We start from the raw sequence: 14,392 nt of genomic DNA on the forward strand, positions 1-14,392 counted from the left end.
GAGTTTGTAAAGCATAAGTGCCCACGCTGGCCTACACTCAGCCCCTTTCTCAAAGCTTGTTGTGCCCAAAAACTCCTTATTTGAGTTTATCAAGGCAGGCGTGAATTCAGAGAGGCACGTGATCAATGGATCTGCTATGCTTCATATTATTCTCAGCATCTCCAGACCCATCTATTGCAAATACAATTCTATACATGAGTTATCCTACATCTTTTCAAGATGTAAGTTATACCCAGCTCACAGTCTCAGATCCGAAAATCTCTCCTTGCCCCTTTTCACGAACCTCACAGGCACTGGATCGCCCTCCATCTTCAACGTAAAGGTCATCTGACTCCCCCTGATCAACGCCCACGCCCTCTTCTGCGCCTCCCCATAAACATCCCTCTTTTGTTGCAGCGTCATTTCCTCCACCTGCTCATCACTCGCCCACGCGCTCACATCCAACTCGACACTATACTGCTTGAATACCAACGACAACACAGCCGTGACTTCAACCTCGGCAAATCGTCGGCCAGGACAAGCTCGCGGTCCCTCAGAAAACGGCATGTATGCTCCCTTGACCGGACGAAACAAGGAGCCGTGCACTTCAAATGAAGCGACCTCCATACCATCTACCTGCTGTTCCGTCGTTTCTCCCTCGCCACTTTTCGGGTCTTTCTGCAGCCAGCGCTCTGGTACAAAATCATCGAGGTCGTCGTCACAATCAGTGATTTTGGAAGGACCGTATGGATAATACCTCCTGCTTCGATGAAGAGTGGAATTCTCCAAATGAACGAAGGTACCATTCCCAGGGATGGAGATTGTCCTCCCATCAACCTTGACCTGTTTTGGGCCACCACGGTTGATCTTGGGGATATGGGGGACGGGCGGTATAAGACGAATGGTCTCATGAAGCACGCCGCCAACCATGCTGTTGAACAGGTTGCGCATGTCAACTTGATACGACCAAGACGAAGCCGGCCGATCTCCAATTTTTTCGTCGATATCTGACTGAAGATGCCTTTGGGAAGCGAGGTTTATGGCCAGGAAGAGAAACGAAAAATGGAGGACGTTGGCTGTCGTTTCGTGGCCTGCAAACATAATGACGAATGTATTGCCCGTGATCTCTTCCTCGCTGAGACCCTCATCCTGGGAGACACCCTTTCCCTCCGCCTTGGATCGCTCTGCATCATCTGATGCCTTGACGAGGGGGGCTATTAATGTGAGGAACTCGAATTTTTTCTGGAAATAGGGGAACTAACCTATGAGATCCGTTGCGTCCTGCTCGAAACCCAATCTTCTGTAGTTTCTTTTCTGCTCGATGAGCTCCTTGAGATAAAACAGACAGTCATCACGCGCCGCAATCAGCTTCTGATGGATCTTGAAGGGAGATTTCTCTACAGACATGTTAATGGTGTCTGATTCTGGATGGTGCATCGCTTACGGAGAACCCATTCTGGGAAAACACTGAACCAAGCAATTTGAAGTCCTGTAGTGTAAACCAGTGCTTCCTTGAACGTGAGCTTGTGGCCCTCAGCTGGTCGTTTCGTATTGAGTCCGGCCATTTTCTTGTCTCCCAAAATCGATTCATCTTCATGGGGCCAGATCTGTGGAATACCGAAGCCAGCACCACAAATAATATGCAGGGCAAGCGTAGCTGTATCTGATGCCGTATTTTCGACTTTCAGTTCCTCGATGCTGCTTCCTCCTTTACTTGCCCAGTACTCCAACATACTTTGCCCCTGCTTCAAGCCGAGTTCCCAAACGCGAGCATTGTTCCGTTCAGTAAATCCAGGCGAGATGATCTTGCGCTGCCGCCGCCAATCAGGACCATCACTCGTAAGAGCATTTCGACCAAAGACATTGACAATGGTATATATTTCAACGGGCTTCTCAAACTCAGCACGGCGGTTTGCTACTTGAGTGTTTATCTCGGCGTTCATCGACTCAAAATGAAAGCTGGATGGGGACACCGTAGCGTAAAAGTCGCCAAGGCTACCAAGATGGGTGCGAAGGAAAGTCCAATGATTGAAAGCGTTCATGAATCTGTCATAGGTCAAAATGGTGCTCTTTGATGTGCCATATGTTAGTACACATACTTCGGCCAAATCCATTTATGTGTGAACGGGAAAAGCTTGAGAAATGGAAGCAAAATAAGTTCGACCAGCGCTGAGCGGGCCACCCCGACTTCATTGAAGGCTTGAAACCCATCAGCATAATGTCGCACTTGGCCTCGTGACTAGAGCTTACGGAGTACAACATATGGCAGTCCCCAACATTTGACAAGAGCTATATTCCGACGCAGAGAAATGATGTTGTTGACCACTGTGTACAAAAGATAGCTTATAATTGCGAGGAAGATGTAGAAGAGCATCTTGAGCTGCAAAGTGAATGTGAGATTGGATTGGCATTTGAGGGATGAGTAAAGGATCTTTGACTGATTATTGTAGTGCTCCAACTGTCCCGACCAACATGGAGATCCCGCCCCTTGTCATGTCAGAAGTATCTAAGCCTGCAGTTACGATACCCAATCACTTCTCGCCTTGAGCAAAGCACATGCAAGGGGCCCACTTTTATATTGAACTGTGTCGAGAACAGAAGCAGGACTAATAAAAAGGTCTATCGCACTTACTGAACGGAGTAGGACGGCCGCCCTATAATAGCGTATAATGATAAGAAATATAACTATGAGTAGCTTTATCTTAACTGCTTATATTTTACTATTAAACTAAAAAGAGATAAGCAGTTTTATTTTACTTTATTTAGCGAGCGCAGGCGAACAAGCTACTGTTTCAGCTGGTTTGGTCGCTGCCTTCCGCAGCCGACTTGCCAAAATTTCGTGCTTCTCTAACGAGGGTATCCCTCGTCCGGTAGAGACTGTGCAGGCGTACTTTTGCTTATAAACTTATTAGTCATCTATATCTTTTCGCCCTGAGCTAGGTCCCAAGGGGTACCACACCTTTTTAAGGCATATCCCCTGTAAGCACAGGGGAAGGTTCGCTAAGGTACCCTATATAAAATGTGGTTACGTGACGAAGTTACGGGCACTACCATTTTCCCCTGTGATGTGTACAGGGTTATACGTGACCAAATTTCATGTGACGGACCTCGGGTGTCAATTAGGAAAATCGATAACACTCTCACACGTTATTATTATACTACTATTTATAATAATGCTGCTCTCCTGCTTTATTCCTCCTAGATTCTCACGCAGGTTTATAATAAGACCTGAGACCACTTGCCCAGTACGGGTTTTCCCGCTACAATAAATAAACCACGCATCGAAGACACCGAACCTATCAAATGAAATCCACGTGTCTCAAACCTCTCTAAAGGAGCTAGCCTAGACGAGAGGGGTAAAAGGCCCCCCCTATATATAGTCTCCATAATCACCTTCATAGCTTTACAATAACGTCTACTTTGACCAACTGACAAGACCCCTTGACCCGAACTCCAAACTTTGGTTAATATCCCAATCTAGCTTAGTGTATAGTAAGTCTTTAGTGTACCATTCCTCCAAATTCAAGGTTCCCGTGTTCTGAGGATGATGTACTAGCATTTTGAGAGGAAATTCCCGGACTAGTGTAAATGGACGGTCACTCACGAGAACCTCTAGTCAACCAGATTTTTGGGATACTCTAATGACGATTTGATCAAAATCTCCAACCATGAGGTTTTAAAAAGAAAATTGCCCAAGCACGAGACAAATTAACAATCAAGTGCATCGTTTGACAATGAGCCACGTGAATCGCAATGTATCCTCATAAGACTGGGTAGCAGCCTTCAACTCCTAAATCATTTATTAGCCCATTCGTTGTGTGCTGTTTTAATGGAATGGGGCGTTGCTTGGTCAAGCCTAGGTCTCGCTTGGATCCGCTATATAAGTGGCAAAGCACGGCCTAGACCATTTTCTTCTTACTGACTTCTTACCTGCGATTGCGAGAAATCTTCATTGTCACTATAAAGAGTTGTGTGATATCGCAGCGTTCACTTTTAATTTGGTTGCAATGGACTTCTTCACGAACGTATTTTCCTGGTTAGGATTACTAGCCCCTCCTCCCCGTCCCAACGCACTTGAGTTCTCCACTCTAAGCAAACTTCCAACGGAAATCATTCTCCAAATTTCTCGTCTTTTGCCTCCAGAGTCGGCGGCAAGTTTCTCCATCTGTTGCAGGCCGATATATTTCGCGCTCGAGACCCAGTATCTAGAGGATCTGAGGCCGATGGAAGGGTCTCCTGGGTTACATCGCGAGCGCCTCCTGAAATTATTAGAAGCAGATCTTCCTGACCATATCATTTGTGGTTTTTGCAAAAAGCTCCATGCAATAAACAAAGCTCGCCGGTATCTGCACTCAAACAGCGATTACTTTAATCACTTGAAGTGCTGGAAGGTGGACTACGAGTCATTTACCAGCTTCTTTATTCACAGAGAGTTCTCATCGTCGATCTTCGAAATGACGATGAAGCGGTATCGACAAGGGTCGGAATACTCCGACCTTCTCGACCTCCTGTCGTTGAAAGCTATAACTCACTGCCGTATCGGCTACGTGGAGCAACAGACAGCTGCCGCAAAGCTCATCGATGGGAGCCTCATTATTCGGGAGCAGAAAATATTCATGATACCAGCAACACAACCAATTCCATTTCCATGGGATGCAAACTTCGTAATCTGCCGCCATATCAGTTTCCTCACCATCAAGCACTTGAATCGTTATCTGAGAGACATTCGAGTTCCGGATTGGAAAATACAGAAGGGCTACTTGAATGGAGAACGAGTGATGCGATGCAGATATTGTCGATCGGAATATCAGATCGATTTCAAGCAGTTTGGTAGACATGGAAACGCAATGTACGTTACCAAATGGCTTGATCTAGGCCAAAGTCCGTTGGAGTACAACTATCGGAGCCACCTGCGTAACGCTGATGCTTTGTCTGGGCGGCGGATCGAGTTTGATTCTGGGTCCATTTGTGCTGCGTTTGAAGGGAGAGGGCAGTTTGACTTCGACAGTGATGCTGTCATAAATTCGAAAGATAGAAAAGCGCTGTTCAAGAAGAGCCCGTTTAGCTGGCCCGACCATTTGTAGCTCCTTCGTAGCTTCCAAATTGAGAACTCACCAGCACCTTCCTCACTGTGACTTACTTGTTAGTTCAGACTAAAGTTATAGTCTCGTCTGCTCTTTTGCTTTCTTCTCTTCTTTCTGTCGCCGTAATCATGCCTTCTTTGACCGATTGCGCTGGCTTCGGCATTGGACTATTCGTAGTCCTGCATCTGATCGCCTTCATAAGGCCTCATGGGTGGGTGAGTAGACGTCTTCATCCCTCCTTCACAGCTCGTCTCGATATTGCGGATAGGAATCTCCTCCTTCGACAGACATTGGTGTTGGAGGAACTTGTCGAGCTTGAGAGGGTTCGGCAACGGCAGCCGGATCCCCTTGGGGATCTTGAGCTGGTTACAACCGTTCGCCACAGCCCTCGTCGAACCTGAGCTAATTCTTCTATAGATGGGCTTCGGGGACCAGCCCTGTGAATGGTCCCTGGCCCTGATGACAGACTCTTCTGTTTAGAGAAGACTCTCGAGGGGTCGGCCAGCAAAGTCGAACTCCCACCTGTCCGTGGTGCTGGCTACGAACCTTCAGCTTCGTCTGGAGAGCCAACGGGAGTCGCATTCATCCAAGTAAGTACTGCAACCTCATTTTGGTTTGATGCCAGACTGCTTCTTTGGGTCAGCATACAGGCACACAGCTTTCATAGACATGGACATGGACATCAACTCCCATCCCAGATCAACTCTCCTCGAAAACATCCGACACCTCGTCTCCAAAACGCCAACGAACCTGCCTTCGCTCTCGTAGCCCATCAAATACCAAAGCGATATCAAACACAGATAACACCTTCTTCAACCTCGTCACCTCACCATCAATCTTCCTCCTCTTGCATACCACCAACACCTCGACCGATCATAACCTATAGATGTAGACGGCCGGGTAACATTACGAAAAGGGATACATATGTGAAATGGACTGTTCCCGTCTGGCGATATCCAAAAGCGGTCGAATATGATGGTAGGGCAGGTTATCCACCTCGCTGGCGCTGTAGATAGCATGATCCGTGCAAAACTTGGCAAGGTATACAGTCGATACGCTTTTCCCACGTCGATAATCCACAGCAATATAATCGTCTCAATTCCCCACCGCCTTTGTTTTGTGGAATTCTTCTCTTTCTACCAGCGGTGCGATCTGAATGATAATTTTCCTGTTCGTGGGTCTTGTGTTCGTGGACAAGTCTCGGCCTACCATTGTCCCCCTTTTGGTATTCCTCTTCTCTTCTGCTTCTGTCGCTTTCGTACCTGTCGATCATGGGGTTGTCTAAGGTAGTGCTACAGCAATCGTGGCTCTCGTGACAATTTGCATGGTAATATATTCCCCTTCTGTCATTTCTGACACTATGGGTGACTTGTCCTCGGATTCTCCTCCCGAGCTTTGCTCCGGGTTACCATATTTATTGATTCTCGTTGTTATTTCGTCGTCGCTATCTTTTGTCGTGATTGGCCGTAGTTTGATTTTCTTAATGCGGTGTCCACATTCTCCAATCATCACATCTTCTTCGTCCGAGCCGCTTTCCCTTTCTAGTTCTTTTGTCTGAGGCATTGTCCTCTGCTGATAGTGTTTCCGTTTTGTCTGTTCCTTGCAACGTAGCACAGAGTTGCATAGGTCCGTTGTAGCCTCCTCTCCCTTGGGCGGCCCTGGGGAATTGGGTTGTTAACCTCTGAAATATTGCAATAACTGCGTAGTGGTAAAGCGGTCATTTTCTGATGCGACTTCGAAGAGTCGGCCAATCACAATAGCCAATTGAAACTGCAGAATCATTGTGCCACTATGCTGTTCGCGTGTCTCCGGTCGGCAGCGAAGAATGCGGCCTTACTTTCTTGATTCTATCGGAAAGGAGGTAGTCTTTAACAGAGAGGTGAGCAAGCCGAATGGCCCATGTATCCTCGGGATGACTGAAGTCGTATTCGGAGTTTGTTGGCGTTCTTTTGTACTTCGTCAAGACTGAATGTTGTACTTTGGTGACTAGAGTGGAACACAAGAGCAGGACGTCGAGTGAATCGAGGAGCTTTCTTTCTGGGTCGTCATGAGGATAATCTCCAACACCGACTGCGAGAACTTCAGCGGCTTCTTGGACGCTAACTGGTCAGGCAGCAAATAAGAGCTACTGGAGGATTCGAAGTGCATTTTGGCGATGACTTTGATCGATTCGGAGCAAGATCTGGTCGTACGTTTCATCCGATGTCCTTGGTAAGGTTTCGAGCTGTTTTTTTATTAAAAAAAACCATTGACTGTAAGGCACCGTTTCAATGTGTCAAGCTGGCAAACAGCTTGACGAAACCTGGGGAAAGAATTCAGATCGAGTATCAACAAGGGTTGACGCTACTCACATGTCACCTGCTCCTTGCCTCAAAGTATTTTGTATCAAATGCCGGATATTTGATGGCCATTTTGCCAGACTGCGGTCCGTTTCACGCGTATGCGAAATATATAGGAATATGTCTCTATCAATGAGTGACTCGTCGATTGAGATGATCGCTGTCGTTAATGCGGCCAGCGTTTCTACAATTTCGGGAAGAAGACGACTCGTCACCATGATATGCAAATGGCCCACATGCCATTATTGCATAGCAATGAGGATTTCGAGCATTTCATTCAGATCAATGCATTCACCCAAAGCATCGACAGCCTAATAGACAGTGCTAATTTCAAGAAGCATTTCGGAAATGACAGCGAGTAGATCAGCCATTCGTGACTAAAAAGCGCCACTTTCGTATTGTACAAACGTCTTCTCAGAGAATAAGGTGCGCTTACCATTTAAGCACTGAGTTGTGCAATGAGAGACCGAATCAAAGATTCCGATTTGCTGTTTTCACTGTCATTGAAATCGAAGTAGACATAGGAAAGTGCAGCACCTGGCAACTGTTGGGACCTCACTGACAAGTTGTCGATGATTTTAGAACTAACACATGAACGGCCGTGTTGCAGAAGCAGGGATCAAAATTCACTACAGTATGGTCTTTCTACATCCGGCTTTCGGAAAAGTTAGCAAGACATTAGGTGGGATGTGAGAAGTAAGGGAAGAGAGGCCGAAAAGACTCACGGATTCCATGAATCCACAGGAATGAGCTCGGAGACTGAGACCATTCATTGAACTTGCTTCCATTCAGACACAATTGTCCCGTGACTGAATAGCACTTTTTCCTCGCAGTGGCATGACACGAAACAGAGTTTGGTGCCGCAAGCCATCTATATATCTTTTCTTGCTGAGTGCCTGGTTATGTGGAATCAGCTATAAAGCATTCAAGCCAGGACTGGGAACAGACTTGAAATACTTTCAGAGACTTGTTGAGACTGAGCTTCAATCCCTTCCTGTATTGCGGTGGTCGCTTTCCTAGTCCCACGATCAGCTTAGACTAAGGATACTTCAAAGCAGGCTACATTTGATCCGCTGCAAGAGCAAGTTGAGTTGTAGTCTTGGTGCTGTTGAGATCTTGAAGTATCTTAATCATCTCTTGTTCTTTCAATGGCCGAAAAATTGCCACTCTTGCAGCCTTCCAGCCATCTTTCGGCCCCAACTTTTGGGCCAAGTTGTTCAAGCACACCTCGCGCCTTTCCAGAGGACCACCAGCCTCTGCAAGTTTTCCCAAGGCCGATCCCCGGGAAGTCTTTTCTTCTCCACCAGCTTCCAAAAGTAGAAAAATGGAATCAATCCCAGTACGTAGACTATTCAATTCGTTGATGATACGACTGGCATCTTTTGCTGCGTTCTTCGAGCGGCTGCGATAATCGTATAAAGCATTGATGATGGCACCACTAATTTGCAATATAGCAATGGCGCTTGCCGTGAGGCTTAACGGGTCCGTGGTCAAATGCTTGTCAAGACTTGACAAAATTGTTTGCTTGAGCTTGGAACGATAGAAGGACGTGTGTGAGGCGGGAAGCCTTGCACCAGGAGGCCCAAGCGAGCTCAGCCCAATCACATGTGCCTCATTGCTGGTGCACTTGATCGAGTGTGCACACTTTGTTCACAATATTAAAATGACAGTTCTGACAGAAGTGCTGACTCTACGAAGCAGATCATCCACAATCTCATTTTAAATTGATATTTTTTTTTAATTCTTCTTGGATGGAGCGGAAAGCTTTTGAGGGGCTCGGCTCAACCAGATAGCCTAACCACAATGTACCTCCTCCTTGCTTTCTATCTTACCTGGTATTGTCATTCAAGGTAGGGAAGGTTATGGATTTCCTCTTTTCAAGTAGAAAAATAAGTATATTTAAATTACCCGGCAAATTTTCTCATGTAGAGTTGGACTTTGGTCATTGAGCTTTGCCAACCGTCCACAACGAGGATTTCAGGGCCCGGACGGCCAAAGGATCCTCAAGTCCCAGGGTTTTCGCTTTGTTCGGTTCTTTCTAGGGCTTCGTTGTGGTGGAAACAAAACTGTAAGAGAGGCAAAAGTCAAACTATTGTTTGGTTCTTGAGAGGAAAGGGCTGATATTTCTGTTAGCCACAATATTCAAGTATTATTTGAATTTCTTTACATTCGAACCCTTGCTACTTTCGTAAAGAGAAATCTCAGTCAAGCTGCCTTGACAAAGAACTTATAAATAAGATCTAATAACCCACATCTATTGAACCCCAAGAACCAGGTTTTACGCCTAGATTGCCACAGGATATCGTACCCTAGACCAGGACAGCGGAGCTAAAAGTGGAACATCACATATTTTAAGTTGTATTTTCGCAACCACTTCAAATTATGTATACGGTAACAATCAAGGACCGTTGGGAGACAGAATTTATTTGTTACAGCATTCATAATCATGCAATTCATGGAATGCAGTAACTGGCATCGTAGGAAGTATGAATCGTGACACTCGCTTAAGGCCAAGTCCACGTTCTCATTGCCCCTTTCTGCCAAAGCCCTCTCGAATCCTTGAAACTTCGAGATCCTCAGTAACATCTGTTGTCATGCTTTTCTCCCATCCACAAAAGAGATAAAAAACACTCAAGGAAGCCTTCGCACTTTTGTTGTTTATTTTCGGATAGAATTAACTTTTGAAGGAGACCCAGGAAACACCCCTGCGCTGAAAGCAACCGCTCAGAGCTCGTACTTTTTGATATAATGATACAGTTGGAGAGACATCTCTCTATATCCAATCGTACACACATATATAATACTGTACATTCTTGTAACATTCAAATAAGCCAGCGCTTGCCGGACCTTGGACATTTCCAGTCATAACTTCAGCTACTTCTCCTTCTCTGCCACATCAGAAACCGAAATTTCAGTCTCCCCACCCTCCCCAGACTTAGGCTCAACCCACGGCCCAATTCCCTCCCCCTTAAAGATCTTCTTCCCACCCACTCCCAAACCCCTAATCCTCGCCCTCTTTCCCCCCATCCACCGACAAATAGTCTTCTTCCCCCCAAGCAACGTCCGATCCATCTGACGTGTCGCCCTGGTCGCCTCTCTCGAATTCGCAAACGAGACAAACGCATACCCTCTCCTCTTCCCATCAGCAGCAACTGCAATATGCACCTTCAGCTTCTCGCTCTTTCCTTTAAAAAGCTCGAGTAAATCCTCCGCTGTAACATCATCGGAGAGTTGTTCGACCTTGACTAAACGCCTGGGATCATTTATCCCCGCCAATTCTCGGTCTTTCTCTTCCAACGCCTCTTCCATCTCCCTCCATCTGTGTTCGTCTTCTTCCTCTTCGGGCTCCATATCATCCATCTCTAGCTGGTTATATATATGTTTGCTCGTCTCGGATATTGTACCGGTAGGCTGCCACCTGCGAGATCCCTCCATACGGTGTTTCGGTCTAGGTTCAAATGCTAAGCAGGTTGCGATAGCATACTCCCCGTCATGACTGATGCTAATCTTCGCCTCTTTTCCTTCTTCCCAATTGCCTGATTCTGGCAGGATAACGGCTAGAGGGGGCTGAGAGCCTTCTAAGGGGTCGCTGCTGGGCGGTCGGTGGATGGCGATGGAGTGGTATGTGAGTTTGCGGTTATGGTGAGCTTTGATAGCTGCTTCTTTAGCGGCGAATCTGTTCACAAGAAAAATATCAGTCCTGTATCCTTATTTTGTAGGGGGGGAGAGAATCCAGTGTAGTACATACCGACCAGCCAGAAACTCCGCCGCTTTCCACAACCCTTCTGCAGCAGTCTCCAATTCCTTCTCATGGTCATCCAGTAACCTAATCATAATATCCGCATCATCCAGCCTCTTCTGCTTCTTCTGCGCGGGTGTCTCTTCCTCCTTCTTAACTTCCGATCCCTCTTTCTTGTCCACCACTTCTTTCCTTGCTTCCTCACTAGACGTCGCAGTCTCCTCCCCTCCAAAAACGACAGTAGACTCCTCACCCTCTTCTCCACCCATCCCAGCATGTTCCCTCGCCAGCACCGCCTCCTCCCCATCCACAAACTCCTTTTCACCCTCCTCTAAATGCAATTTCCTCTCCGCTTCCTCCTCAGCCCTGATCTCCCTCTCAAGTTCCCTCCTCAACTCCTCCCGAATCGCAAACCGAATCTTCTTCCCCCCCTTCCCTCCCTTTCCCTTCCCCTTTCCACCCTCCGCCTCGTCCCCGTCCACCTCCCCCATAAAATACGCCCCCAACCCACCCGCCTGCGCCTTCAACTTATACCTCCGCTTATTCAACTCCCTAACCGTGAGCCCTAGTTCCCTCCTCTTCCACTCCAGCACACTCGACACCCGTCCCGCTAACCTCCATCTCTGAAGCGGCCCATCGCACCTCTCCAACCCCTCATGTCTTTCCCGTTCAATTAGCACTCTTCGCACGAAGCGGCGCCCGTTGCTGCCTTTGAGGATGCCGAAGATGCGGTCGATGGAGCAGATGTCTGTGCCAACGTTGAAGGGGAAAGGGAAGGGCCGGGGCATCATTATCGATTTCGTTTGCGTGGGTGCATTGTTCACAGGAAGAGGAGGAGAGGGAGGAAAGGGGACAAGGCTGATGCAACTTTTTTGGGGGGAGCTTGGGCCACTTCACGGGGGTTGTAGCACGCTAATAGAAGGGGGTTGCGGGGTAGTTAAGGCGCACTTCACTTCTCACTTCCCACGGTTCACGGTTCTTCGTTCTTTACATGGAAGCATGCATTCTCTAACGCCTTTTTTCGACTTTTGTGATACGCACACCGAGAAACCCATGCACCAGCTGACTCCACTACCTCTGAAGCAAGGAGAAAAAGAACTCTGCCCCAAACCACAAACAGAGCGGAGTGGTATCGCCGTTTCAGAAATCATGAATCGAAGTCCATCACTGCAAGCAAATCATGTTCGCCACCAATGCAGCTCTCGTTCCATTACCCATTCGAGAAATGCCAGCCAATCCATTTGAGCTCATCGCTGACTGGCCGTGTTTGCCCTCTACGCGTCATCCAACAGCGGAGCTCTCTCCTGGTCTGCTGGGACAACATTCTGCTCCCGTCTGAAAGAGAATTCCTTGCCGAAAACGCCTGGGAGCGCAATGCCAAGTGTGGCGATGAACAGGACTCCCATGATGACGAAAGCGAAGATCCACTGGAAGGCGATGGTCTTCGTCAAGAATTGGCCGACGCCGAGAGAAGCAGTCAGGATGCTGAGTTCGAAGCCCATGGTGTAATCCTGTGTCATGTGAGTAATTGAAAGCTGTACGGTCAAGGACAACAAACCTTGTAGACAGCGAGGAAGAACAGGCCATAAACAAGAATACCCCAGATGGCAATGTTGGCCAGGATACGAGCTGCCAATGTCGCGTGGTGGTGATTGAAGACAATAGCACCATTCCAGTACAAAGCCACGAAGGTCCAGGCAAGAGGACCTGAGACAGCTCCGATGTGGATAAGTCGAGGATGTGTGTTGTGGCGGAAATAGAGGGCGGTTAAGTTGAAGAAATTGACGATCAAGATAACCTGAGCCCAAGCAAAGTGACCCCGAACGAAGAGCATGACGAAGGCAAACTGCAAGAGGTTGTTGAAGATGAAGTGGCTTCCTACACCAGCGGCAGCTTGGACATGCTCACTCTTGTTCGAGAATAGATGCCAGAGGTACGCGATCTGAAGCAGGAAGAGGGCGAGCCTGGAGGGAATCAGCACGCATTGAAGGATAGTTGGGAGCAATCTCCTACCAGTAGAGGGAGGCGATGAGGGCATTCAAAGCAAACGGGGTTGGGAAGGCCGCATTATGTCCCCAAATGGTGTTTCTCCAGTGCTTCCTGTCATCCATGGGCATGGCGAAGGTGTAGTATACACTGGACAGCACGGTGAGAAGCCATGTTATGACGGTAAGCACCTTGTACGTCCAAACCGCTTGGACGCTATGGGACTCGTGTCTCGCGAAGGGGTTTGCTTCGAATACGTTAGCTGTGCTATTCTCAGGTTCAGAGTGGTTTCTTACCGTCGGAGAGGGGCATTCTGGAGTATGCGGACTTGAATCTCTGGTAAGAAGTTCCAGGTCAAGCCTTGCGGACGGGTTGTGGATCGTTGATGGTTTTCAAGGACCTGGATGGGAACGGAGAGAAACGAGGCTGGCGAGTCACAGGAGTTGAAAGCAATTCCTTTGTGTTTGTTGAAGAAGAAGAGAAGGGAAGAGAAGAGACGAGAGAAGAACGGAGAAAGTGAAAGTGGAAGTGGAAGTAGAAGAGAGAATCTCCTGCAGTGTCAGAGGAGAAACAGGCAATTCAAGGGCATGGCAGTTTCCCGATTCATCTGTGACGTACCCAATAGCAAGGCCACGAGCAAATCCGACCCAAATTCGACTGGCCACAACCCCGAATGCTCCCACCCGCAGGCCCCTCCAGCCATCCAGCTCTGACCCCGCGACACTTGCAAGATCCTATCAAATATTGAAATTTTCACACCTGCAACATGGGAGCACCGCACTTCCTGGACACACGCGTTTCGGGTGGCGCTGGTGCAGTTCAATTGGAAGCTGCGATGGAGGGGTTGGCTGCAAGTGGAAGTGCGGGGAAAGAGCCTGGTCAGATGCCCGCGCGGATCTTTGGACATTCCCATGGCCTGCATAAGAAGGCATTCTGTGAGTAATGGCGCGCGTTGCTGGTCGGGCGATACTTCGACTTCATCCACGGCTTTTGTTGATCGGATGAAACGAGTCTCTCGCTGCTTCCTGTGCTCCCAAGACCCCTATTCTCGTGGGTAAGGGTCGCACGCCAGTCCATGAACTGAGAACAGGACTAGGCCGGCGTTCTCAAGTCTGCAGCTTAGACAGGTCCCAAGGAACCGGGTATGGGTGTGGATCGACGAATTGTACTAAGCCGGAGGTACACACAGGCACACGAAGGGACGTCATACAATGCTGTGTCGAGAGAAGGAGCACATAATTTGGAAGAATAAGACACTGGTTATC

The 14,392-nt window shown here is 47.9% G+C and overlaps 5 protein-coding genes across 5 annotated transcripts; 1 reads left to right on the forward strand and 4 right to left on the reverse strand.

Annotated features, from left to right (window-relative positions):
* Positions 1 to 118: 118 nt before the first annotated feature.
* On the reverse strand, positions 119 to 2,415 carry K444DRAFT_557592 (cytochrome P450). The gene is made up of 5 exons (XM_024876790.1): positions 2,230 to 2,415; positions 2,079 to 2,178; positions 1,424 to 2,025; positions 1,242 to 1,376; positions 119 to 1,193 (listed from the first exon to the last, which is right to left on the reverse strand). Exons 1-5 carry the CDS (start codon positions 2,351 to 2,353, stop codon positions 238 to 240), a joined length of 1,917 nt encoding a protein of 638 aa, XP_024739404.1. The 5' UTR covers positions 2,354 to 2,415; the 3' UTR covers positions 119 to 237.
* Positions 2,416 to 5,284: 2,869 nt separating this feature from the next.
* On the forward strand, positions 5,285 to 6,211 carry K444DRAFT_343831 (uncharacterized protein). The gene has a single exon (XM_024872048.1). It carries the CDS (start codon positions 5,507 to 5,509, stop codon positions 6,077 to 6,079), a length of 573 nt encoding a protein of 190 aa, XP_024739405.1. The 5' UTR covers positions 5,285 to 5,506; the 3' UTR covers positions 6,080 to 6,211.
* Positions 6,212 to 8,461: 2,250 nt separating this feature from the next.
* K444DRAFT_627428 (uncharacterized protein) lies at positions 8,462 to 9,247 on the reverse strand (the record flags this gene model as incomplete). The annotated part of the gene is made up of 2 exons (XM_024882799.1): positions 8,462 to 9,028; positions 9,212 to 9,247. 2 exons carry the CDS (start codon positions 9,245 to 9,247, stop codon positions 8,462 to 8,464), a joined length of 603 nt encoding a protein of 200 aa, XP_024739406.1.
* A 635-nt stretch (positions 9,248 to 9,882) lies between these two features.
* K444DRAFT_661652 (uncharacterized protein) lies at positions 9,883 to 11,992 on the reverse strand. Its single transcript, XM_024886613.1, has 2 exons — positions 11,151 to 11,992; positions 9,883 to 11,078 (listed from the first exon to the last, which is right to left on the reverse strand). The coding sequence occupies exons 1-2, from the start codon at positions 11,930 to 11,932 to the stop codon at positions 10,277 to 10,279; spliced, it is 1,584 nt and encodes a 527-aa protein (XP_024739407.1). The 5' UTR covers positions 11,933 to 11,992; the 3' UTR covers positions 9,883 to 10,276.
* Positions 11,993 to 12,088: 96 nt separating this feature from the next.
* K444DRAFT_557599 (DUF1774-domain-containing protein) lies at positions 12,089 to 13,814 on the reverse strand. The gene is made up of 5 exons (XM_024876791.1): positions 13,746 to 13,814; positions 13,424 to 13,675; positions 13,155 to 13,374; positions 12,700 to 13,105; positions 12,089 to 12,652 (listed from the first exon to the last, which is right to left on the reverse strand). The coding sequence occupies exons 2-5, from the start codon at positions 13,437 to 13,439 to the stop codon at positions 12,416 to 12,418; spliced, it is 879 nt and encodes a 292-aa protein (XP_024739408.1). The 5' UTR covers positions 13,440 to 13,675; positions 13,746 to 13,814; the 3' UTR covers positions 12,089 to 12,415.
* Positions 13,815 to 14,392: the final 578 nt, after the last annotated feature.

This window comes from Hyaloscypha bicolor (genome assembly GCF_002865645.1).
Source record: "Hyaloscypha bicolor E unplaced genomic scaffold K444scaffold_53, whole genome shotgun sequence".
Lineage (NCBI taxonomy): Eukaryota > Fungi > Ascomycota > Leotiomycetes > Helotiales > Hyaloscyphaceae > Hyaloscypha > Hyaloscypha bicolor.

Coding starts and splice junctions, on each gene's coding strand:
- K444DRAFT_557592 (XM_024876790.1), bottom strand. CDS start 2,353: ATGCTCTTCTACATCTTCCTCGCAATTATAAGCTATCTTTTGTACACA. Junction 2,179..2,229: donor ACTGCCATATGTTGTACTCC/GTAAGCTCTAGT, acceptor ATGGGTTTCAAG/CCTTCAATGAAGTCGGGGTG. Junction 1,377..1,423: donor TTTCCCAGAATGGGTTCTCC/GTAAGCGATGCA, acceptor ACATGTCTGTAG/AGAAATCTCCCTTCAAGATC.
- K444DRAFT_343831 (XM_024872048.1), top strand. CDS start 5,507: ATGGTCCCTGGCCCTGATGACAGACTCTTCTGTTTAGAGAAGACTCTC.
- K444DRAFT_661652 (XM_024886613.1), bottom strand. CDS start 11,932: ATGATGCCCCGGCCCTTCCCTTTCCCCTTCAACGTTGGCACAGACATC. Junction 11,079..11,150: donor GCGGAGTTTCTGGCTGGTCG/GTATGTACTACA, acceptor TCTTGTGAACAG/ATTCGCCGCTAAAGAAGCAG.
- K444DRAFT_557599 (XM_024876791.1), bottom strand. Junction 13,106..13,154: donor CTCATCGCCTCCCTCTACTG/GTAGGAGATTGC, acceptor GATTCCCTCCAG/GCTCGCCCTCTTCCTGCTTC. Junction 12,653..12,699: donor TCTTCCTCGCTGTCTACAAG/GTTTGTTGTCCT, acceptor CACATGACACAG/GATTACACCATGGGCTTCGA.